Source organism: Anopheles cruzii, chromosome 3, assembly GCF_943734635.1.
Source record: "Anopheles cruzii chromosome 3, idAnoCruzAS_RS32_06, whole genome shotgun sequence".
NCBI lineage: Eukaryota > Metazoa > Arthropoda > Insecta > Diptera > Culicidae > Anopheles > Anopheles cruzii.
This window is the reverse complement of record NC_069145.1, coordinates 69,957,687-69,979,806: the sequence shown is the minus strand read 5'-3', so window position 1 is coordinate 69,979,806 and position 22,120 is coordinate 69,957,687. Positions and strand designations below refer to the sequence as shown.

General features: G+C 51.6%; 7 protein-coding genes across 7 annotated transcripts; 4 read left to right on the top strand and 3 right to left on the bottom strand.

Moving 5' to 3' along the window:
• The first annotated feature begins 4 nt into the window (after window positions 1–4).
• On the top strand, window positions 5–1,671 carry LOC128270887 (pickpocket protein 19). The gene is made up of 4 exons (XM_053008313.1): window positions 5–642; window positions 710–794; window positions 859–1,144; window positions 1,223–1,671. Exons 1-4 carry the CDS (start codon window positions 5–7, stop codon window positions 1,669–1,671), a joined length of 1,458 nt encoding a protein of 485 aa, XP_052864273.1.
• Window positions 1,672–2,672: 1,001 nt separating this feature from the next.
• Window positions 2,673–4,637, top strand: LOC128273765 (TBC1 domain family member 19). The gene is made up of 6 exons (XM_053011802.1): window positions 2,673–2,789; window positions 2,902–3,323; window positions 3,448–3,694; window positions 3,774–3,911; window positions 3,970–4,304; window positions 4,382–4,637. Exons 1-6 carry the CDS (start codon window positions 2,688–2,690, stop codon window positions 4,635–4,637), a joined length of 1,500 nt encoding a protein of 499 aa, XP_052867762.1. The 5' UTR covers window positions 2,673–2,687.
• An 80-nt stretch (window positions 4,638–4,717) lies between these two features.
• LOC128271764 (39S ribosomal protein L28, mitochondrial) lies at window positions 4,718–6,124 on the bottom strand. Its single transcript, XM_053009397.1, has 3 exons — window positions 5,964–6,124; window positions 5,667–5,808; window positions 4,718–5,607 (listed from the first exon to the last, which is right to left on the bottom strand). Exons 1-3 carry the CDS (start codon window positions 5,982–5,984, stop codon window positions 4,919–4,921), a joined length of 852 nt encoding a protein of 283 aa, XP_052865357.1. The 5' UTR covers window positions 5,985–6,124; the 3' UTR covers window positions 4,718–4,918.
• A 279-nt stretch (window positions 6,125–6,403) lies between these two features.
• Window positions 6,404–7,619, top strand: LOC128271752 (mannose-P-dolichol utilization defect 1 protein homolog). The gene is made up of 2 exons (XM_053009381.1): window positions 6,404–6,554; window positions 6,654–7,619. The coding sequence occupies exons 1-2, from the start codon at window positions 6,467–6,469 to the stop codon at window positions 7,334–7,336; spliced, it is 771 nt and encodes a 256-aa protein (XP_052865341.1). The 5' UTR covers window positions 6,404–6,466; the 3' UTR covers window positions 7,337–7,619.
• Window positions 7,586–8,265, bottom strand: LOC128271753 (inosine triphosphate pyrophosphatase). Its single transcript, XM_053009382.1, has 2 exons — window positions 8,031–8,265; window positions 7,586–7,945 (listed from the first exon to the last, which is right to left on the bottom strand). Exons 1-2 carry the CDS (start codon window positions 8,263–8,265, stop codon window positions 7,623–7,625), a joined length of 558 nt encoding a protein of 185 aa, XP_052865342.1. The 3' UTR covers window positions 7,586–7,622.
• A 718-nt stretch (window positions 8,266–8,983) lies between these two features.
• On the top strand, window positions 8,984–18,156 carry LOC128274370 (myosin-VIIa-like). Its single transcript, XM_053012545.1, has 11 exons — window positions 8,984–9,004; window positions 9,891–10,028; window positions 10,106–10,228; window positions 10,293–11,411; window positions 11,474–11,989; window positions 12,051–12,941; window positions 14,339–14,545; window positions 14,605–16,392; window positions 16,460–16,575; window positions 16,639–16,801; window positions 16,870–18,156. Exons 1-11 carry the CDS (start codon window positions 8,984–8,986, stop codon window positions 18,154–18,156), a joined length of 6,369 nt encoding a protein of 2,122 aa, XP_052868505.1.
• A 65-nt stretch (window positions 18,157–18,221) lies between these two features.
• Window positions 18,222–21,852, bottom strand: LOC128270886 (zinc carboxypeptidase A 1-like). The gene is made up of 11 exons (XM_053008312.1): window positions 21,848–21,852; window positions 21,193–21,574; window positions 21,045–21,132; window positions 20,695–20,985; window positions 20,420–20,609; window positions 19,922–19,940; window positions 19,462–19,742; window positions 18,994–19,375; window positions 18,847–18,934; window positions 18,486–18,776; window positions 18,222–18,415 (listed from the first exon to the last, which is right to left on the bottom strand). The coding sequence occupies exons 1-11, from the start codon at window positions 21,850–21,852 to the stop codon at window positions 18,222–18,224; spliced, it is 2,211 nt and encodes a 736-aa protein (XP_052864272.1).
• Window positions 21,853–22,120: the final 268 nt, after the last annotated feature.

Genomic DNA, 22,120 nt, shown 5'->3' with positions numbered 1-22,120 from the left:
CATCATGCGTGTAGCTCGAGCATTCCGGGCGCTTTACCGCGTGCTGGTTGATTACTGTTCGAACTGTTCGCTGGCCGGTATCGGAAACATTGCCAACCGGCGCTACCATTGGACCGAGCGGGTGTTCTGGTTCGCCTGTGTTCTCCTGTCCTGGACCTGGGCCTGCTTGCTGATCAAAACGTACATGGAACTGTTTCGCCGGGACGCCGTCAGCATTGTAGTGGAGAGTTTGGACTCTCGGAAGGACAAGACTACCTTCCCGTCGGTGGGCGTTTGCGAGATGGGCTACACAAAGCAACACTACGATGCTCTGCAGCGCCTGATCGAGGGGTTTCGCACGACCGAGGAAATGGAGTACAATTACGACGTGGAAGAGTTCATGTTGCGCCTGATCTACCATAACTTGTACAATTACGGTTCGATCAAGTCCTACTGTGCGATGTACAAGGACTGCACCGATTGTGTTCCGTGTCCGGTGGCGGGTTACTCGAATTACTCCGCCACCGTGCGGGCCAGCTGTGAACAGTTGTTCGACCACTGCAGCTGGAACGGACGCGAGTTTGACTGCTGCCAGTACTTTCGGACAATTCAGACGACGATGGGTTCGTGCTTTCTGCTGAACTCCATACAAACGGTCCAGAAGTGAGTGCAAGGACCTGGGCAACCGCGAGTATAGCCAACGAGTGAGTAAGAATATCACATTCCACAGGTACGGTCCCAAGTGGCTACGGATGGAGATGGGAATGGGAGAGCCTCGCGCCGAGCTACTTCTGAACTTTAGCAGAGCAACAACGGTAAGGCGATGGGGAACGTGTTTCCAAATAAAAAAAGGATTAACTCCTCCGCGATTCCCGGTAGGCCTATATACAAAACGAAGAGGACATTCCTCACATGTTACTGACGACGCTCCAGTTCAATCAGATGCCTGAGGGTTTTGCGGGGAAGATTTTCATCACTCTTCAAAATATCATCAACGATCCGTTGGTGCGCACCGTCGATAAGGACATCCGGCGGTGCGTGTTTCCGGACGAGGAAACCGGAACCCGCTACGAGAAGTACAGCTACAGTGTCTGCGTAACGGAGTGTTTGAAATTGGCCCAGATTCGGACGTGCAACTGCTGCCATCACAATATGCTGCTCGGAAGTACCGATCTCCAACTCCAACATCGAAAGTGGTTGGTTTGAGGTTTGCTTTTCTATTCCCTCTCTCTATCTCCACCAGAACACGACCAAAGCCCCGTTTGCGGGTACGACGGACTGAACTGTCTCGATCAACGCGATCTGATGTTCCCACAAACCACGATAATGCAGCCTTGGCGTACGAACGGTCTCGTCTGTGATTGCTATCCATCGTGCACCGAGCACGAGATACGCATCATAGGACGAGAGTCGGACACGGAACGGCGCACCGGGCGCTCGGTGCTGATCAAGTTGATGGCCCTTCCGTCACAGCGCTACCGGCGCCAGATCGTGCGCGAGAACATTGATGTGGTCGTGTCGATCGGCGGCATCCTGGGACTGTACACCGGCGCTAGCATTCTGAGCTTGGTGGAGTTTATTTATTTCTTCACGATACGCTTAGGATCGTACTTTGCGAATGAAGTTAAGGGCGAGCAAGATGGCAGCGAGGAAGGATCTTCTGATGAGGACATGCGTGCAAGAGGGGAATAGAAGTGGATTAAACATTATACGATCATCGATCGTCACACGTTGGGTGTTGCTTCTTTCACCGCTAGTGCTTCGTAGTTTCCTGCAGTAGTTGTATTGTGTTGAGATTCAGACCTGTATTCTATCATATTGACTCCAATAAAAAGCTATTTTTTGTTACCTTCTTAATGTATCGTTATTAGTAACTAACAATACAGATTGACCATTTTGTGTAAATATTGGCGACTTCTCGTGTAAGGCTAAACTGAACAATTACAGTTCAATGACGTCACAAGAACATACTTGATTATAGACTAATTAGGACAACCAGGCTCCAACGACTAGATAAGAGGCTCCTTAATTGCAATGTACCTATTTTCGCAAACCATTTTTTCCAGTGACACTATTGATGGACGAATTTATGCGTGTTCTGTTCGGGTGGTTCAGATGCGTAACCCTGTTAATTGCAGTGTGGGACTCGCGCCAACTCGCTCGAAGAACCTTTGAAGGCTGCATTATATTCCATCCAACATTGAAACATTAAAACACATTAAACATTTCAACATTAAAAATCACTACGAAAACAGGTCACCCGGTAACCAAGGGTGACCAAGCGCGCCAAGTTTATTTAGTTACCAATCAATGCCTGGTGAACCAATCGAACCAGGCGGGCAAACCGTACACCCGATCCTTTCTAAAAAAAGGGGTTCCATTCCGTTTTGGCTGCAATAAGTTAATGTTTGTGCCCTCCACTGACGGGTTGTCGTAAAATTTATTTGCAAATGGATCCCGACTGTGAGGGGCTGCAAAAACGGGACAACAAGTAGTGTTGGAAGAATTTGGGGGCCACTCACACTGCCGTAAGGATGCCAGAGAGGGCCAACAAGCTACAGGATATCGAAGACACTACGGTAAGTTCCACCTCCTCATTGGTGGCCGGAACTGTGGTAACAGTTTTTCCTCAGTCGTCGACAGAGTTGCCCGGTGCGGCGGAATCTTCCTTCGTTAGCTATCCACTGCCAGCTTCGCATATTAGCTTCATGGAGGAGCTGAAGGACACGAGCATACACCACACGGCGCTGCGGTTGGCGGAAGATGTAAAAACGATGAAACTGTACGGCAATCTGTACAAAATGGTGCAGGTAAGCATGTCGAATGGTGAAGATTCGTGTCACAGATTTTCTGCATCTAGCGTGCCTAGAATGAGTGAATGGATATGCGTATTTGACTCGTTCCGGTTTGCTTGCTCATCAGAAACTTTCCTGCTCGCCGGAGGTGGACAAGGACGATATGAAGCAAACGTTGGAGACTGCCATCAAGGCGAACGGGCTCGAGACCGAGATCCGCAACGTGATCTACCATCTGATCAGGAACACAGTGAAAAATGACTCACGTCCTTCACCGGCCAGCAGCGATCCGTTGAACTATCTACGCCGAGCAGGTGTCCAATGGGAACGGCGGGTACGCAAGTCGTTGAACTCGATGTGCTCGGAATCGAAAGCGCAACTGCACGGTCAGATGCGTACCGCATCCGACCGGGAGGACATTCTCTCCAAGTGGGATGAGCTCAGCACCTATCAGATCGATCTCAGCAACTATCGGCCAGTATATGCACCGAAGGATCTGCTCGACGTATTGCTATCGCTCAAGGGACCGATGAAGCAAGATGAGACTGAGTACATTTCCACACACCGACCGTGGTGGTTGTCGGTGGCGCGGGCGCGCCCTGTTCCCTACCCCTGCATCCCCATGTACCCAAAGCCAAACACTACTGACCCATCATGTAAATTTCCCTTTCAGCTTTCTACCGAAATGGGAGTTTTCGCACATCTCGCTGACGGTCAAAAACCTGTTCGAACTGCGGGTGCATTTTTCCGAGTTGCTCAGGAACGACAATACGTTCGGTGACTGGGCGACTACCTGCCAGAAGGTGCTGAAAACGCGTCACGCACCACTTTGCCAGCAAGCGCTGAAGAAGGGCGTTACACCGCCGCCCCTGCGGGGCCCGTTGTGGTCTTACGTTCTTGGCAGTCATGTGGAGCAACACGTACGTGGGACAGTAATTGAGGCGAGACCACATTGCATAGTTAGACTTTCTTTCCGAACACCCTCCTTGTGTCTTACAGCACGTCGATCACTGGGAGAGCCTGCGGCAATCGGTGCTGACCAACGAATCGATCGTCGACAAGTTAGTCTTCAAGGACGTGCAGCTGACGGCGACCAACGACGATCGTTATTTTGTGTTCGAAGATGTGCTTTACCAGGCAAGAGCTGTGTAATCGAGAAAGGAAATCCCTCGTAACATACCGTTTCGTTATCCAGATAATGCTGTGCTTCAGCCGAGACACAGAGATCAGTCAGCTCATTCAGGTGGAGTTTACCAATTCGGCCAAAGCCAAGCAGTACGAGGGCCCACCGTGTGGGTTTGTACCCTTCCACGGGATTTGCATGCTGGCTGCTCCGTTCTGCTATCTGTACGATAACCCTGTCTCGCTGTACTACACCTTCCGGGCCTTCTACATTCGCTACTGCCATCGGCTGACGACGATCAACACCCATTCGCAGGGCATCGTCAGTCTGTGTTTGCTGTTCGAAAAGCTGCTGCAAACACACGAGCCACAGCTGTGGTCCCATTTTCGTGAGCTGCAGATCCAACCGTAAGTTACCGGGGACAGACCGTGTTTTCTTTGGCTGGCGGACAACCGTTTGTTTCTGTTTGTTACCTATCGAGCAGCATTCGCGTGGTGTTTAAATGGCTGATGCGAGCTTTTAGTGGCCACCTTCCTCCCGAGCAACTGTTGATCCTGTGGGACCTGATACTAGGCTACGACAGTCTGGAAATTCTATCCTTGCTTGCCATCATTATACTAAGCTTCCGCAGGGAGAGCCTGATGCAAGTGGCAACGCTTGAGAACATTGAGGCCATTCTGTCGGATCTTTCGTCCATCAAGGTACTGCCATTGATACAGCTCACACTGTCGAGGGATTAACGGCGATCAACCGGCTCTCATGATCGTAGAATAAATTTAGCGCAATTGTCATGAGTTAGACAAATGTTTTGTTTGTTACTATATGAATAACTATGTAACAGTTGACGAATTTATTGGTTTATTCTCATTAACTTCCTGACCGATCACCAGTCCAGGCAGTGACTATGGGCGCGTTACGCTGCTCTGTACAGTAACCGAACTCTGCTCGGGTAGTTGGCCGAAGGCGGTCCTGTCGTTTGTCTGAAGGCCCCGGTTCGGACCGCTCTGCGTTTTGTTCAACCTCACCAATTTTTCGGCTTGAAGCTGAGCTTTGAAAGCCACGACGAGGAATCTTTGATGCCCTTCAGTGCTTCATCGTCGCTACCATCCTGTGCCTCACGGATACCGGCCGCCTTCAGCTGCTCGATCAACTGCTGGCGAAAGAGGACCTTCTGCGGCATTTGGGCCTCACTGTCCTCCGTCATCGTTCTCATCTTCAGGATTGCCTCACCGTACGTTAGACCATACCATTCGATCTCTTCCGGTGTGAACTGTTCCAGGTAGCAGGCGTACTCTCGGAGGCACTCTTGCTGCTTGGACGGTTCGGCCGCTAGTTTCGGACAGCCTGCTGCAAGCTCTTCTAGGATCTTCTTTTTCAGTTTGATCGCCAGCATCGAACGCAGATCGCAGGCCGGTGTCTTGAGCAGATAGTGGTCGAATCCGTGGTGGTCGTGAATCTGCTCGAGCGTTCGATCGGTTACTGTGACGGCCATGTGGTCGTTCAACACCCGACTGTGGACGACCGAGCGACGCAGCACCGGTACCCAGAAGTGTGGCACTCGCCGTTTGTATGGTGTGCGCTTCTGGAAACCCTTGATTATCGCTTCACCGCCCCAGATGCCCTCGTGTGCCTCCGGTGGATCGATCAGTGGTATCGGTACGTTCTGGACCGGTGTCACCAGTCCTGTGAAGTCCTCCCGTTGGAACATACCTAAAGCAAGGGCAAGATTAGTGCATTTTGCCCTAATCATATTTGTAGCGGTTCCGTACCTTCCTTCGGCACGTAGTGCACTGCCGCAGGTTGCTGATTTTTCCATTCGTTCCAAAACTTTCGGTACGCCTGCGGTAGCAGTGCACCAAGACCTTTGCTGAATTTTGTCGACTTTCTCAGCCCATAAAGAAGGTTCGCCCCCTGCGGAAGGACGTTCCAAAAGTAAACACAACAAAAGAGGATGATGAAATATTCTCCCTGCCAGCAATCGGATGATTACATCAGGTGGCGTATTGCCAAGATCAACCTTCTGTTTTGAGAACTCCAGGATGGTGGCCATAGAATCGAATATTTACCTGCGGGGTTGCGGAAGCCATTCGGCAACTATTGGAACTGCTTTCTGCGGTATGGGATCGAGAATTGAAGCGCAAATTTTGCACAGTTGATACTAATAATAATAATCAACTACTCCGTGTGTTGATCGCAGTGAGATTTGAGGTGCATATTTGACGTTTTGACACATCCTTTCGTCGAACTCACCATTGTTTATTGATTGTTTACGACATGTTTTGATAAGTGTGGAATACACCAGAGCCTCTGTTACGAGTTTGAAAAATACATGTAACTAAACAATTAGCTTCCGATAACTTTTCTAAGGTACAAAAGGTTTGTTTATTACCCAAAAACCTACAAAACAGTAACGAAAATGTCAAAAAGGTGGTAAAGCAAGTCGTACTTTGCCGACAGGTCTCGTTTGACAGCACTGTTTTAGCTGTCAGCGAGGACACATCGGCAGGTGTTTTTCTTCTGCTGCGGTAAATCTAGTGAAAAACGGACCGGAAAATCATCCTGCCTCACGATGGTCGATTACGGAAAAGAGTTTATGCTGCTCCTGATGGACGAAAAGTGCTACGATAAATACTTCTTGGAATTTGACTTTCTCGATGGTTTGTATCGAGCTTTGCTGTTGTGTCTTATGCGGTCATTCGATTGGTTGATTAACCTTTGCCTTCGTGTCCGTGGATTATTTTGTCTCTGCTCCTTAGGTGATTGCTTCCGTGCCCTGCTGAGCAAGGGACTCGGCTTCGGCATCATCGCCGGCTCGGTGTTGGTGAAAGTGCCTCAGATAATGAAACTCCTAGCCAATAAATCCGCCAAAGGCATCAATCTGTTCAGCATTTGCCTTGATCTGTTTGCCATAACGGTTCACATGGCGTACAGTTTCGTCAGCGGTTTCCCGTTCAGTGCCTGGGGCGATACTTCCTTCCTTGCTCTGCAGACGGCTATCATTGCCATTCTTGTGCTGTTCTTCAATGGTGCTCCAGCGATGGCGGCCACATTCACCGTGGGTTACTCGGCTCTGCTGTACGTGCTGCTGGGAGGCCTTACGCCGCTGAGTTTCTTACTGCTGGTGCAAGGCTTCAACGTTCCGATTCTGTTGCTCGGCAAGCTTTCGCAAGCACTTACCAACTACCGGAATGGCAGCACCGGGCAACTGTCGGCCGTGACGTGCTTCATGCTACTGGCCGGCTCACTGGCACGCATTTTTACCTCGATCCAGGAAACGGGCGATCAGATGATGATCATCACTTACGGTGCTTCGTCGTTCGCTAATCTGGTGATTGCCCTACAGGTGCTGTACTACTGGAACTCGGACAAGTCGAAGAAATCATCGTCGACCGGTGCGGTGACAAAGAAACCAAAGGCCAAGAGCAAGAAGTCCGACTAAACGCGACCGTCTTTCCGTCGCTGTTTAGCTTTTGTTTGTTTCGTTCTTTTTGAAATACTCTAGCAAATCGTGCGCTCCTTAGTTTAGATTAGTCTAAAAGTACGGTTTTAAAAAGAGAGCTGTTCAACATTCAACTAAAAGACATATTTTAAAAAGACACAATACAACGACTGCAACCGGGATGCCGGTACGCGATTGTCAATTGTCCGTGTAGTAAGCGGTTCTAAGTAATCTTGCGAGCATCACAGATTGTAGTGAAATATAATAAAGAAAAGAAAATTACAGTTTATTTCGCTTTGAAGTAGTCCCTCAGCTTGTCCAGTGCTCGGAACCGGTGCGAGATTTCATTCTTCTTCTCCTTCGGCATCTCGGCGTACGTTGTGTCGTATCCGATCGGTTGAAAGATCGGATCCCAGCCGAAATCTCGGGGTCCTCGTGGTTCCACGATCGTGCCTTCGGTGCGACCTTGAAACACTAGCACCTCACCTTCCGGTTGGTCGGTAAAGGCGAACGTGCAGATCGCAGTTGCAGTTTTGTCATCCCATCCGGTCAGCAGCTTATGCAATCCCTCTGGTCCCAGCTTGTCGAGGAACCATTTGATGTATGGACCTGAAATCGGGGAATGGAAACGGATTTTAACAATCCATTCCACTCACGGTTGATCGTTCGCTTCCGCTTCCGCTTCCGCACTCGCCTGGAAGTCCTTTAAGCGCATTGAAACACAAACACGTGTCCTCCACCATTACCGGACCCTGAACCAGACGGGCCGCTTCCAGGCACTTGCGCTTGCAGATATCATCGATTTCACCCTGCAGCTCCGGAAGGTCCAGTTTTACGGCCACAACCTGGGGAAAGGTCGGCCCCAGGATGGCGCGCACCTCTTCGAGTTTTTTCGCATTACCGGTAACGAACGAAATCGCACGAGACATTTTTTTAATGGGGTTGTAAAAAAAAAATGTGCTGTTTGTTTTGTTTTACCGGCGACCAGTGCTGCCAGTTTGCCGGTGACTAGTTTGGTACAAATCTGACAGCACAAAGTGACTGCATTTTCAAACTCAAACTAGCTTTCCTTTACCGTTGCCGTGAATTATGAACAAGCACATTTTCTCGAAACACAAGGAGTGTTACCATAATTACCCTCTTTTTTACATCCTTTATTGTATCTAAAAACCTTTTTGTTTGCAGAGCCCGAAATTGCTGGCAATTGCAGCACACGTTTTGTCGGCAGCACACCTTCAAAGCAAACGTATCGCCCTAGATAACAGTTTCAATAGCTGATAAGCCTGGCTCTTAGATATCACACGAACCCCGCCTCGGGTAGACCCGATCAATAGAGCCGTACCGTAGTGCACTTGATACCAAGCCCGGAGACGGAAGTTTATACGGTGGTGAATCCGCCTCGTTCGCTTAATTGGTGCCCTAATCTCCCGTGGACTTCCTGCCGATTGTGTCGGTGCAGTTCGGTTCGCGAGATTTTTCTGTTTTGGTGCATTGGTTGGCGTGTACAGTGCTCCGATCTCCGGGTCCGATTATCTTCGACACCAAAACTAGCAGAAATTTGCTGACGTTGTCATCTGCTTCTGAGCGGAAGTAAGAGCTCGATGACCATCTAAACGCGTGTCTGCTAAAGGATTGCTGGCAGCCAAGATGGAACCGAGGGAGGAGCTGGTAAGCACGCAGTGTTAGAAGCTAAATTCCGATCGTATTAGTCGTTGATAAGCGTCGCCAAAGGGATAAGCAAGCAGGTGCTGCGCGACAACGGTGTGCGTTGGCGGAGACACAGCGTTAAACGTGTCATGTTCCGCCTCGTCATGCGACGGGAAGGGTGGCGTCCAAGTCGCGGGGGTGTTGATGACGAGTCATCGAACATCGAACCGAAGTGCTGTTCGGTCAGAGATAGGACGTAGTGGTTGCGATGGCGCACGATAAGTGCGAACTTCAATGGACACTATGTGGCGATCCAGAATTCTGATGTGTAAGCTGAGTGGCGGTAGCCTAGTAGGCATTGAAATTATTGGATACCGAAAAGGCCTTGGCAGATCGCGATCAGTTAATGGTGTTTAGAACGCTTGGTCAGTTTTATCTTTATGCGTTCCTCTTCTATAAAGGGACCCGTTATCGACTCGTGGCTCCCCGAATCAATATTTCCGTATTTTGTGACAAATTCCTGCTCAGTCGGATAAGCGAGAGGGGAGCTAAAACAACGAAACTGATATCGAAAATCCAGAACACGCTACATGTTTCGGTTTATCTGGCAAAGTTTGGCAGAAGGCCGATAACTGGTGATGTATTAGGTTAGATTATTGTACTTAAAATGGCACGGGTACTTCCCGCATGTGCTTTAGCTCTGTGTTTGGCATATGTTTTGCCAGCATCGAACGAATCCATGAATCAAACAATGATGAATGTAGCCTTTACAGTGATAATCATATAGCCATCCCGTCAGGATTTGAAAATCGATTAGATTAGCACACGATTATGGTTCTCGGGAACAAACCCGACGAAAGCACACGGGCTCCAGTTCTAACCCAGAAATTTCGAAACGTTGTAACAGGGCGAGTTGGTGTGGCTGCAGCCGAAAAAGAAGGACGAGTTCGAACTGCCGTATGCCGGACGGGTGTTGCGTACGCACGATGGCCGAACGCTGGTCATCAACGACGATGGGGAAGAGTTTTGGGTCAAGGATGGTGAGGTACGTAGCTAGTTTTGGTCTGCCCGCTATCTTCACACGCTCTGATGCCGACCTGAGGTCTTGTTCTCCGGTTTCAGATAATCAAACCGATGCACGTGACGTCACAGCGAACGGTCCACGATATGATAACGCTCGGTGACCTGCAGGAGTACGCGATACTGCGTAACCTCATCGTTCGATATCGTCAGAAGCTGATTTATGTAGGTCATTCCAGTCATTCGAGTACTACATCTTAATCGGTCTGTTCGTTTCCATCTCCGTTAGACCTACACCGGAAGCATGCTTGTGGCGATCAATCCGTACGAGATTTTGCCCATCTACACCAACAACGAGATCAACCTGTACCGGGAAAAGAAGCTGACGGAGCTGCCACCGCACATATTTGCCATCGGAGACAGTGCGTACCAGGAGATGAAGCGCGAGAAGCGCGATCAGTGCATCGTGATCAGTGGTGAGTCCGGCGCAGGTAAGACCGAGAGCACCAAGCTGATCCTGCAGTATCTGGCCGCGGCCAGCGGGAAACATTCGTGGATCGAGCAGCAGATCATCGAATCGAATCCCATTCTCGAGGCGTTCGGGAACGCGAAAACCGTCCGGAACGATAACTCGTCTCGGTTTGGCAAGTACATTGATGTGCACTTTACGGCCGAGGGTGCCATCGGTGGTGCGCGTATCGAGCAGTACCTGCTGGAGAAGTCGCGCATCGTGGGGCAGAATCGGGGAGAGCGGAACTATCACATCTTCTACTCGATGCTCTCCGGCATGACGAAGGACGAGCGCAAGCGCTTCGATCTGGAGGACCCTGCGAAGTACAATTATCTTACGAGCGGTCAAACGTTGCTCTGTGATGGGCGAAACGATGCGCAAGAGTTTGCGGACGTTCGTGCCGCCATGAAGGTGCTGGCGTTCGATGAGCAGGAAATCCACTCGATTCTTGGCTTACTGGCGGCGATACTGCATATGGGCAACGTGAAGTACAAGGCGACGGTTGTGCAGAACATTGATGCGGTAGAGATCAACGACACGCTTAATGTGGGCAGGGTGGCCGTTTTGCTGGGAGTTTCCAAAGCGCAGCTGTTGGCTGCCCTGACCCGCAGGACGATCATTGCACAGGGCGAACGGGTTGTATCGCAGCTCTCGAAAGATCACGCGATCGAGGCACGGGACGCGTTTGTGAAGGCTATCTATGGCAAGCTGTTCATCATGATCGTGGACAAAATCAACAAGGCGATCTACAAACCGTCGACGACGAGACGATTTCACTCTATCGGCGTGCTGGACATATTCGGATTCGAGCACTTTGAAGTGAACAGCTTCGAGCAGCTGTGCATTAACTACGCGAACGAGAATTTGCAGCAGTTTTTTGTCAAGCACATCTTTAAGGTAAGTAGACGGGAGAGTCCTAGAAAGAGAGACACGAATATCGAACTAATCCTGCGTTTTAGATGGAGCAAGCGGAGTACGCTCGAGAGGGTATCAACTGGACCAACATCGAGTTCATCGACAACCAGGACATACTGGACATGATCGGCATGAAGTCCCTGAACCTGATGTCGCTGATCGACGAGGAAACACGGTTCCCGAAGGGGACGGATTTGACCATGCTCTCGAAGCTCCACTCGACGCACGGACCGAAAACGGCGTACGTCAAGCCGAAGTACGACAAAGATCCTGCCTTTGGAGTGCAACACTTTGCCGGCGTAGTGTACTATCGGGTCGACGGTTTTCTGGAGAAAAACCGCGATTCCTTCAGTCCCGATCTGAAGGAGCTGGTAACGAAGAGTAGCAACGAGTTCCTGACGGCGCTATTCGGCTCGGACGACTCGCTCGACACGAGCAAGCGGTCGGTCACGTTGTCGCTACAGTTCCGCAACTCTCTCGACGCCCTAATGCGTACCCTGTCGTCGTGCCACCCGTACTTTATTCGCTGCATAAAGCCGAACGATGTCAAGAAACCGAAGGTACGCCAGAAAACGAGCCGACTTGTAACGCCAACCACTGATCGGTCTTAATACTTTGCAGCTTATTGACAAGACTCTGTGTGTGCGCCAGTTGCGATACTCGGGCATGATGGAGACGGCCAAGATACGGAAGGCTGGCTACGCCATCCGGCACACGTACCGTGAGTTTGTGGACCGGTACCGGCACCTGGCCAAGGGCATCGGGCCAGCGCATAAGGTGGATTGCGTGCAAGCGGCAAAGGCCATCTGCGTAAAGGTGCTGCCCGGGTCCAGTGTGCCGGACGACTATCAGTTCGGTAAGACCAAGATATTCCTCAAGGAAAGCCACGATCATCTGCTAGAATCGGAACGCTCGCGGGTGTACCTTCACTACGTGGTCCTGATCCAGCGGGCTTTCCGGCGAGTGCTGCTGTTTAGGTACATCCGCCGGTACCGCCAGGCCGCCATCACGATCCAGCGGCATTGGCGAGCCCGTGGCTACCGGGCGAACTATCTGACGATGCGCAACGGATTCCGGCGTCTGCAGGCGGCGATCAAATCGCGTACACAGACGTACGCCTTCGGAAGATTGCGCGGTGCGATCGTGCAGCTGCAGGCCCAGTGCCGGGGGTACCTGACACGTCGGAACTTGCGCGACAAGATCACGTACAAGGCGCGCCGCATGACGGAGATTCTCATTCTGATGCGCACGGAGGAAAACCAGTTCAAGCAGTCGGGCAATCCGCGTTGGCGGGAAGACGCCGAGCACAACTACTGGTTGCGGGTGGACGAACTGAATCGGGAGCTGGCACCCGAACCCGAGTCACGCCGCCCCTTGGCACCGGTCGTGGTGGTAGCCACACGGGCTAGCATCAGCGTGGACGACGACAATCAGATCGTGGACGATGTGTTCGGGTTTCTCGAAGGTACTACGAGCCCAGAGCCGGTACCGAAGCGGAAACCCGCGCCCGCCGTAAGCAAGATGCGCCAGTACTTCGAAGAGAAGAGTCGCAACAAAAAAATCATACCCACCAAGCTGCTTTCACGCCCCGTTAACTATTACGAATCATCTAGACTCTAACCAGCCGACCGCACTGGGATTCCGAGGATGCTAATCTCACTTTCAACCCAATATCGGGCCGTACGCTTTCCAACAACACCACCCAAGGGACACAGACACCTACCTAACTCACACGCGCATCCCCACACACACAGGTGCAAATGAACCATAACCCGAAATTGGCCGAGCAACGGATGGAATAAAGGGACATCAGACACCATACACCAGCTTCGATATTTAGTAGAAGAAAATTTATGTAAATAAACTTTAAACGAAACGCTTCTCGAACACACACACGCACTCGAAGGATACGACTCACCGATGAGCGAGTTTGTACATACAAGTTTTAGTTCGGACACAAAGGTAGCGAAGGTTGGTAGGGCAGAGAACTGAGCCACAGGCACACGTAACATCTTACTAACATCATGAGTGATCGTATCCCGTCCTGTGTGGTCCACGTCTGGAGCAGGAATCCCGGTACTAGCGTAACAAGCCCGAGTTTTGGGTCTCATATCGGGTTTCTTATCGGCGGCAGCCTCTAAGCTCTCCTGTGCTGACATGACAACTCCCTGCCTGCGGGTGTCAAGATATCGGGTTCGGGCCGAGGTTCGTTCGATCCAGGTCCGAACTCCGGATGATTGATCAGCGAGGACGCCCGCGAATGAGTGAACTCACCCGTACCGTCGAAGCAGACAGAGACCTTCGCATTGTAATGTGTAGGGGGGTTTATGAGGCGGCCATTAACCGTGGCACCGCGTTTCCGCATACCATTTAGTGATATCACTTGCTTGGCTCAGCGTAAACTGTAAAAATTTGTAGATACCGTAAAGCTAGATAGGGATCGGGGCGGGATCGAAACAAGAGCACTAACACCGGACATTAAACGCACACAGAAACTGCCAGTACCAACACAACCGTCAGAGCACATTTGTATATTTTACCAACCACCGATGACACACATGTTCACACCGCTGCACATTTTCTGCGCTTTCTCTAGTATTGTAACACCCACCACCAGGGAGGGAGGCATATGGAGGTATTGGCATTGGGCCACAATGATTCACTCCCCAGACATACAGACACACACTTCACCACTATGAACCGTGCGATAAGTAATCTAATGATAAGCTTTTCGGTTGATATGCTACCCTGTAACATAATGCTGCACAACTACCCCTGCCCCACTACTGATAAGGATCATTGCGGGGAACGCGAGGTCTCGTTTCCACATCTGTTTGTTATCGTAGAGCATTAAGTACATTTCCCTTTTCACGTTTTAAACGAGTGCTGATCGTATTTTGCATTCACAGAGTGGTGAACTCGAGGTGACCGGTAGTGATGGCGTAGTCGGGGCTCTCCAGCAGGCCGAGAGCTTCCGGGAGGATCTATCGGACTACAACTTTGCGAAGTTTGCGGCCACCTACTTTGCGAACAATGCGTCCTATCAGTTCAGTAAGCGGAAGCTGAAGTCCTCGCTGCTCGATCTCACGATTTCGGCTGACGTCATATCGGCGCAGGTGAGCTTTGGACGCAGGTGGCCACCCCGCGCGTCTCTAATCCTTCGTTGCACCGGCAGGCACTGTGGATTACGATTCTACGTTTCATGGGCGACATGGCGGACGCCAAGTACGAGGACGAGAGTGAGGAAGCGCGCCACAAACCGGTGATGCAGCGCGTGACCGCCACGATGGGACGCAACTTCGCCAAGACGAAGGACTTTCAGGCGTTCCAGGAAACACTGTCCGAGCACGACCGCAAGCTGATACACAAAACGATGAAGAAAAAGTCCAAAATTCCCAGCGAGCTCCGGTCGATCGTGGAAAACACCGAGGAGATCACCGACTATCAGGAGTTTCTCAACAGCCGCACGAACAACCTGGACAAGCTGCACTTCATCATCGGCCACGGGATTCTCAACCGGCAGCTGAGGGACGAAATTTTCTGCCAGATTTGCAAACAGCTCACCAACAATCCGACGGCGACGTCCCATGCGAAGGGCTGGATCTTGCTGTCGCTGTGCGTCGGGTGCTTTCCCCCGTCCGAGCGCTTCGAGAAGTACCTACGATCGTTCATCCGGGATGGCCCAGAACTGTACGCCCCGTACTGTGAGCAGCGGCTTGATCGGACGCTGGCGAACGGTACCCGCCGACAGCCACCGTCCCTGCTGGAACTGCAGGCCACCAAAACGAAGCGACCCATCCCGGTCTCGGTGATACTGATGGACGGGACGAGCCGCACGCTCGAGACGGATTCGGCCACGACGGCCGGTGAGCTGTGCGAGAGGCTCGCCAACCTAGTGGGTCTGCAGGATCGGTTTGGATTTTCGATCTTCGTCACGCTGCACGACAAGATACTGTCGCTGCAGAGTGGCGGCGAGTTCCTGATGGACGCCATCTCGAACTGCGAGCAGTACGCGAAGGAGCAAGGCTCGAGCGAACGCACGGCCGGGTGGAAGATATTTTTCCGCAAGGAACTCTTTGCACCGTGGCACGATCCCGCCGCCGATGCGGTCGCTACCGAGCTGATCTACGCGCAGATAACGCGCGGCCTGAACCTGGGCGAGCTGGTGAGCAACTCGGACAAGGATCTGGCAATGCTGGCGGCCCTCCAGTACTACGCCGAGTACGGGGAAGATCTGAAGGGAAACACGCTCCAGGAGCGGCTGAAAGACTTTCTGCCGAAGAGTGTTCTCCGCCCGGAGACCGCGCCACGCTGGGCGCAGCTGGTAGAAACGGCGTTCAAGCGGAGCCGCTGTGTGAAGGAACACCTGCAGCGGATCGTGGCCAAGGAGGACATTGTGCTGTTTGCGAAGATTACCTGGGGTATGATGTTTTCGCGGTTCTTCGAAGCGGTCCAGTCGGGTGGTCCGACACTGTCGGCCGCGAACGTGATCGTGGCGGTGAACTGGGCGGGTGTTTTCTTTGTCGACGAACAGGAGCAGGTGCTGGTGGAGCTGTCCTACCCGGAGATCGTCCAGATGGGCTTCGAAGAGGATGACGAGTCGGACGTTGGCAGCGTGTATCTGAGCACCATCCAGGGAGAAGACTTCACGTTCAAAACATTCGATGCCCGGGTACTGGCCGTGCTAGTAAACTACATTATCGACGAACTGAAGAAGCGCACCATTTTTGCCGTCGTTGTGCAGCCGTACAAACCGCAAACGACCGACGAGACGATGCTCAGTCTGGTGAAGGGTGATCTGATAATGCTCCGGCAGGGCTTCACCGGGGAGTCGATTATGGCCGAAGACTCCACCTGGGCCTATGGTGAGTGTAACGGCCGCGCTGGGTACTTTCCGACCGAGTCGATCTACATTTTGCCCACCATCATGACGCCATCGGGTGCGGTGCTGAATTGCTACAAGGTAAGTGAACGGACCATCGGCACTGGGCATCTGGGCATGATCACATATTTTATTGATCTTCGTCCAGAAGGAGAATGCAGTCAAGGTGAAGAAGCACGCCGGTCCCATCTACAACACGATCCAGCGTAAACGGATGCACACTCTTCAGCGTTACGCTACGGAATACTTCCGCGCGCCAATTGCGTAAGTCCCGCCGAGCGAGATGTTCCATGGGATTGGTAAACCGTCACCGTTGTTTTTCCGCAGTATCGCTGCCTCTTCCACCAGCATAGCCAGTGTGCGCAAGTCAACGGTTGAAGATCTCTGGAAGCACACCCGTGACCCTATGAAGGCTCCACTTCTGAAGCGCCTGCAGAACGACCGTGCGAAGTGTGACACCGCCGTTTCGTTATTCACTCTCATCTTGAAGGTATGAAGGAAGGGCCCCTTTTCGATCAAGCATACCTAGAAGTGTCTCGTCTCGTGTCTGTCTTCCAGTACATGGGCGATCTACCGAAGAGTCGCGAGCAGATGGATGTGGGGAAAATTTTCGCACCGGCTCAGGCCGACGATCTGCTGCGCGATGAACTGTACTGTCAGATTATGCGACAGCTCACCGAAAACCGGATACAGATCAGCGAGGAGCGTGGCTGGGATCTGCTGTGGCTGGCAACGGGCGTGATGCTGCCGAGCACCGGGCTCCAGAAGGAACTTTTTACGTTTCTGCGCACTCGCAAGCACCCACTCGCCGCGGACTGCTTGCAGCGGCTGCAGAAAACGATGAAGGTAGGCCCGCGGCGTTACCCACCTTACGTGGTGGAGGTCGAAGCGATCCGCTACCGGACGGTGGAAATCTACCACAAGGTGTACTTCCCGGACGACACGGACGAGGCGTTCCAGATCGAGTCGTCCACCAAGGCCAAGGATCTGATGCAAGCCATCACGCGACGGCTGGAGCTGAAGTCGGGCGAGGGTTTCAGTTTGTTCATCAAAGTCATGGACAAAGTGTTCTCCGTGCCGGAGGAGTACTTCATTTTCGATTTCGTGTACGAGCTGTTGGAGTGGATGCGTGAGACGCATCCGTCGCGTTCGAACGACGATCGCATCCAGTGCGAGTACCAGATGTTCTTCATGCGAAAGCTCTGGATTGGGGTGGTGCCTGGGCGAGACCCGAATGCGGACGAGATATTCCACTTTCACCAGGAGCTACCGAAGCTGCTGCAGGGTTACTACCAGCTCACGAAGGAACAAGCGGTCGACCTGGCAGCGTATGGGTTCTGTGCCCAGTACGAGATGGACGATGTGAAGCAGCTGCACAAATCGTTCCACGATCTGCTCCCTACGTTGGTGCCCAAGGACACGGAACGGTTGCAGAAACTTGATCACTGGAAGCGCGACATTGTGGCGAAGATCGATGCGATCCGCGGTATAACGGTGAGCGAGGCCAAGCTAGAGTTCTTGAAACTGGCCCACCAGTTCCCGATGTTCGGGTCGACCTTTTTCGTGGCCAAACAGGCCACGGACCAGAAGCTACCGGCCACGGTGTTGGTGGCCATCAATCGGCAAGGTTTCCATCTGATCGAACCCCACACGAAGGAGGTGCTGGGCAGCTACAGCTACCGTGAGCTCAACTTCTGGAGCTCTGGTAATACGTTCTTCCACGTAAAATTTGGTAACATGATGGGCGCTACCAAGCTGTTGCTTGAAACGAAACAGGGCTACAAGATGGACGAGCTGCTGGCATCGTACATACGGCACTTTAAGGCGCAAGCCGCAAGAAACTGAGATGAGACGGCGTTAAGTGCTGCATGTAGTGATTTATTGACATCTAATCCCAATAAAAAAAAAATCTAAACGTAACCGAGCACCTTCGCTTCAGCGACGAAGGCAATGATGCCGTTCAGCGTTTCTTCTCCGTTCGGAATGATCTGGTTCGCAGGCAGCACAAAACCGGTGGCTCCGGTGTCGCGGAACTCGAACGTGAAGCCCAGGCGCGTCCCGTGAACGCCGACGAAATAGTCAACGGTGCTTCCGGATGTCGTGTCTGGCAGGGTGACAAAGGATTAAAGGTTGTTAGTTGACCAGCGCGTGAGGCATCTCAGAGGCAGACTTACACAACACTTGAGCGCTGTTGCCGTACGTGTAGCGTGTTCCGTGAGTGGCCTGAATAGCGGCAGCCGTGACGGTGGCAATCCTTTGCAGATCGGCATCATTGGATGGCCGGGGAGCGCCACTGTATCCGAACGGGGTCAGCAGGTACTGGCCGTACGAGTGGAACGAAAATTGGATGTTGATGTGACTGGCAATGGTCGCGTAGTAGTTAGCCATCGCTCGCGTTTCGGGCTCCGAAAACGGTGCCGTTCCAGCGAAGGTATCGGAGCAGGGCACGGACGATGCGCCACCGTCTGGAGAGAAAGTATACAGTGTCTACTGGAAAACCGTTTCCGTAAGGAATTTGACGCTCGATAGACTTACTCATCCACTGGTGGTCAAAGTTGCGGTTAGGATCGGCCCCCACACACAGGTCGTTCACTGGTTGACGTGTTTTGCGCCATTGGCGGTTCTAGTGGGATGACAAATCGATGAAGGCATCTCTGGAGCTGATAGGCTACGCTCACTTACGGTCGTTTTGGTGTAGGCCAGCCCGTCCGGGTTGGCGACCATGATGAAGTACCAATCGTAGTTCTGGGCCAGATCTTGCACGGCGGCATTGGTGGAGGTGAGCAGCTGGTTCAGCAACCATGTGGCCGTGGCCGATGATATCCACTCGCGCGCATGGATGTTCGCTTCGATGAAGATACCCGGATTACCTGCCTTGTGCGATAGCTTGATTGCCTTCAGATCGCGACCTTCGTACGATCGGCCAAACACGGTGCCACTAAGAATGGTAGGGTACTGGGCGGTAATGCCGTCCATCCAGGCGTAGATCTCCTCGACGGTATAGTAATCGGTCCAGTCCAAAGTAGCGCGCCTGTCACGCATCGGGCGCTCACTATCGATCACTCTACGGAATAGGAAGTGAAGCTCTCAAGTAAAAAAAATCCCTCAATTCGAACCCGACTCATGTTAACACTTTCGATGCGGGCTTACTTTTGAAAGTCTTCAATCTGCAGGCGAGTCTTCAGCGACAGGGCGGTGGTCAGCTCTTCGAAATGGGCAAACTTGTGCGGTGGCACTACCATGCTGAGGCGCATGTTAGTTTGCACCGGTGACTCCCAGAAACTGTAGCCATCGGAGTTCTGTTCCAGCTGCTGCAACGCCTGCAGCTGACGATCCGTATCGATCGACACTTCATACACACGGTAGTTATCAAACCGGGATTGCTCGGCGGAACTGCCGCAAGCGAGCGCAGCCAGCGCCAACAGAGTGAGCTTAATCCACATGGTCCGTCACGGGTACTGAACGTAAGATTGAGTCAATCTCGCTCTTAAAGAGATCAGCCACTCTGCTTTTATAGGTTCGGTTCATATCGGGAACGAATGACAGTTGCAAAATGATAATGTTGAACGGTATTTACAAAGGAGCCCAAAGGAGCCCCACGCTATCTTACTATTGCCAATCTCTTAAATCTGATTTTATGACGTAGAAATGAATTGCCATTTTGTAAAAAGATGGTATTTGATAAGGTCGTTGTAGTGCGGGAAATTCCACCGTTTTGATAAGATATCGTCCCTCTGGATTGGTATTTCCATAAGATTGGCATTACAAGGATCGGCATTAGGGAGACGATACCTACGGAATTCATTCACTAACCTTCTTTATTAACCAATCCTTGCGTGAAGCATAATGTATGGGCGAATATGGATGGGTTCCAAGAACCTAAAAATAGGAACCGGATTCTATAAATAAACTGCCAGTAGCTAATGTTCTATCATCCAGACGATTGCTGATGGATGATAAGCGATAATGATGCATAATACTGCAAACCTCAAGAAGGGAAAACAAAGCAATAATAGGAACATATCAAATTGTCGATAAGATTAGACCATCCATTGTCTTTATTACTTTCAGATAAGTAGCGTCTTCTAGGCGGTGTCACTTCCATCACATATAACCCAGCACCTTTGCCTCATCGATGAGACCAACAAATGCTTCCAGTAGCTCCTCGGCGTTGGGCACAATCTGTTCGGCGGGCAGTATGAATCCGAATTCTCCTTGATCGCGCAGCTCGAAGGTGTAGGACAGTGGAATACCTGCGGCAGCAAAGGCCCAGTCAACGGCAATGCCGGAAGCGATATCTGAAATTGCATCGGGAAAGCGTTGTCAGCCAAGAGTTGGTCTATGAGCGGTGCTACATTTTCGGGTTCCCCATTCGGGACATACACAACACATCGGCCGTAGTGCCAACGCGGTAGGGCTTGCTATACAGCTTGTACATGTCGACCGACGCACGGCGGCCAACCTGCAGTAGATCCTGGTAGTTGTAAGGGCGCGGGGCATCATTGTAACCGAATGGGAGCAAAATTAACTGACCCCGCGAGTGAATCGAAAGGAACAGCCTAATGTTTCCGGCGACCGATCGGATGTAGTTAGACAGGTTCGCAACTTCCACTTCCGACTCCGGGTTGGGTCCGGAATATGTGTCCGAGCACGGGGTTGTTGATGTACCTCCATCTGCAATCCACATTTTGCGGTAAGCCACTGTGATCCCGATAAAGTATTTTCCTACTCACTGTTCCACTGAAAGTTAAAGTTTCGGTTAGGATCCGTGCCGTAGCAAAGCAGGTTGTGCGGGGTTCTCGTTTTACGCCAAAGACGATCCTGTAAGCAAGCCATAGTTGTTAGTCCGAGCGTGTGGGCAATGTCCTTTTTGCATCTTACTGTAGTGTGAGTATACTCGAAGCCATCTGGGTTGGACACGGGAACGATGTACCAGTCGTAATTTTCGGCTATATAGCGTACACGAGGATCCTCTGACGTCAGCAGCTCGTTTAAAATCCACGTTACGGTCGCCGAAGTGATCCACTCGCGGGCATGAATGTTGGCTTCGACGAAAATACCCTGATTGCCCGATCCGTACGAGAGCTTAATGACCTTCATGTCTCTGTTTTCATACGTCCTACCGATCGACTCGACCGACAACACCGACGCATGTTCCAGCACCATGCGATCGATCCACGCGTAAATTTCTGGCAACGGATAGTAATCGTCCCAACCGAAGCCTTCGTCTTTCCTGCGGGCCGGACGTTCTTGGTCGATGATTCTGCGAATAAAGTGAACACAGTTCAATCACAAGGGCCATAAATCTTACCATCAACTGCTAGGTTTTACTTTTGCAAGTTATCCGTCAGCAACGTAGCTTGTAGTTTGTGCGTTCTGAAGAGATCCACCATAAGTTTTGCATCGCTGGGAGCAATCACAACCTCCACGCTTTTGTTCACTTGCCCCGGGTAGTCTAGGAACGTAAGCTGCGGAAACCGAATATGAGAAATGAACTTGTAACACCGTTGACGGTCCGACCACGTAAGTTCCATACCCCATTGTGAGCTGATTCTAAGCTTTGCAATAATGCCAACTGCTCGTTAGTCGCGATGGCGACCCTGTATGCGGCATAGTTTTCGTAGCTTAATCCACGCACTGCGGCCACGAGGCACGTCAGTGCAAGGGCCAAGAGACGACAGTTTGTCATCTTTTTACAAAATACCATCGTCGAACACTGCAGCAGCTCGAGGTGATCCTGAATGACAGACTCAAACCTCTTTTATTGTGCAATGAGTCTTATCGAATTTTCGATTGTCGAGTCACTCGC

Coding starts and splice junctions, on each gene's coding strand:
- LOC128270887 (XM_053008313.1), top strand. CDS start 5: ATGCGTGTAGCTCGAGCATTCCGGGCGCTTTACCGCGTGCTGGTTGAT. Junction 643..709: donor TCCATACAAACGGTCCAGAA/GTGAGTGCAAGG, acceptor CACATTCCACAG/GTACGGTCCCAAGTGGCTAC. Junction 795..858: donor ACTTTAGCAGAGCAACAACG/GTAAGGCGATGG, acceptor GATTCCCGGTAG/GCCTATATACAAAACGAAGA.
- LOC128270886 (XM_053008312.1), bottom strand. Junction 20,610..20,694: donor CACTACGGCCGATGTGTTGT/GTATGTCCCGAA, acceptor ATGCAATTTCAG/ATATCGCTTCCGGCATTGCC. Junction 18,416..18,485: donor CAACAGCGCTCAAGTGTTGT/GTAAGTCTGCCT, acceptor TCACCCTGCCAG/ACACGACATCCGGAAGCACC.
- LOC128271753 (XM_053009382.1), bottom strand. CDS start 8,265: ATGTCTCGTGCGATTTCGTTCGTTACCGGTAATGCGAAAAAACTCGAA. Junction 7,946..8,030: donor TGCGCTTAAAGGACTTCCAG/GCGAGTGCGGAA, acceptor CCCCGATTTCAG/GTCCATACATCAAATGGTTC.
- LOC128271752 (XM_053009381.1), top strand. CDS start 6,467: ATGGTCGATTACGGAAAAGAGTTTATGCTGCTCCTGATGGACGAAAAG. Junction 6,555..6,653: donor GGAATTTGACTTTCTCGATG/GTTTGTATCGAG, acceptor TCTGCTCCTTAG/GTGATTGCTTCCGTGCCCTG.
- LOC128273765 (XM_053011802.1), top strand. CDS start 2,688: ATGGAGGAGCTGAAGGACACGAGCATACACCACACGGCGCTGCGGTTG. Junction 3,695..3,773: donor GCAGTCATGTGGAGCAACAC/GTACGTGGGACA, acceptor TGTGTCTTACAG/CACGTCGATCACTGGGAGAG. Junction 4,305..4,381: donor CGTGAGCTGCAGATCCAACC/GTAAGTTACCGG, acceptor CCTATCGAGCAG/CATTCGCGTGGTGTTTAAAT.
- LOC128274370 (XM_053012545.1), top strand. CDS start 8,984: ATGGAACCGAGGGAGGAGCTG. Junction 12,942..14,338: donor AGCGGAAACCCGCGCCCGCC/GTAAGCAAGATG, acceptor TTGCATTCACAG/AGTGGTGAACTCGAGGTGAC. Junction 16,576..16,638: donor TACTTCCGCGCGCCAATTGC/GTAAGTCCCGCC, acceptor GTTTTTCCGCAG/TATCGCTGCCTCTTCCACCA.
- LOC128271764 (XM_053009397.1), bottom strand. CDS start 5,984: ATGGCTTCCGCAACCCCGCAG. Junction 5,809..5,963: donor TGGCTTCCGCAACCCCGCAG/GTAAATATTCGA, acceptor GTCCTTCCGCAG/GGGGCGAACCTTCTTTATGG. Junction 5,608..5,666: donor GCACTACGTGCCGAAGGAAG/GTACGGAACCGC, acceptor CCCTTGCTTTAG/GTATGTTCCAACGGGAGGAC.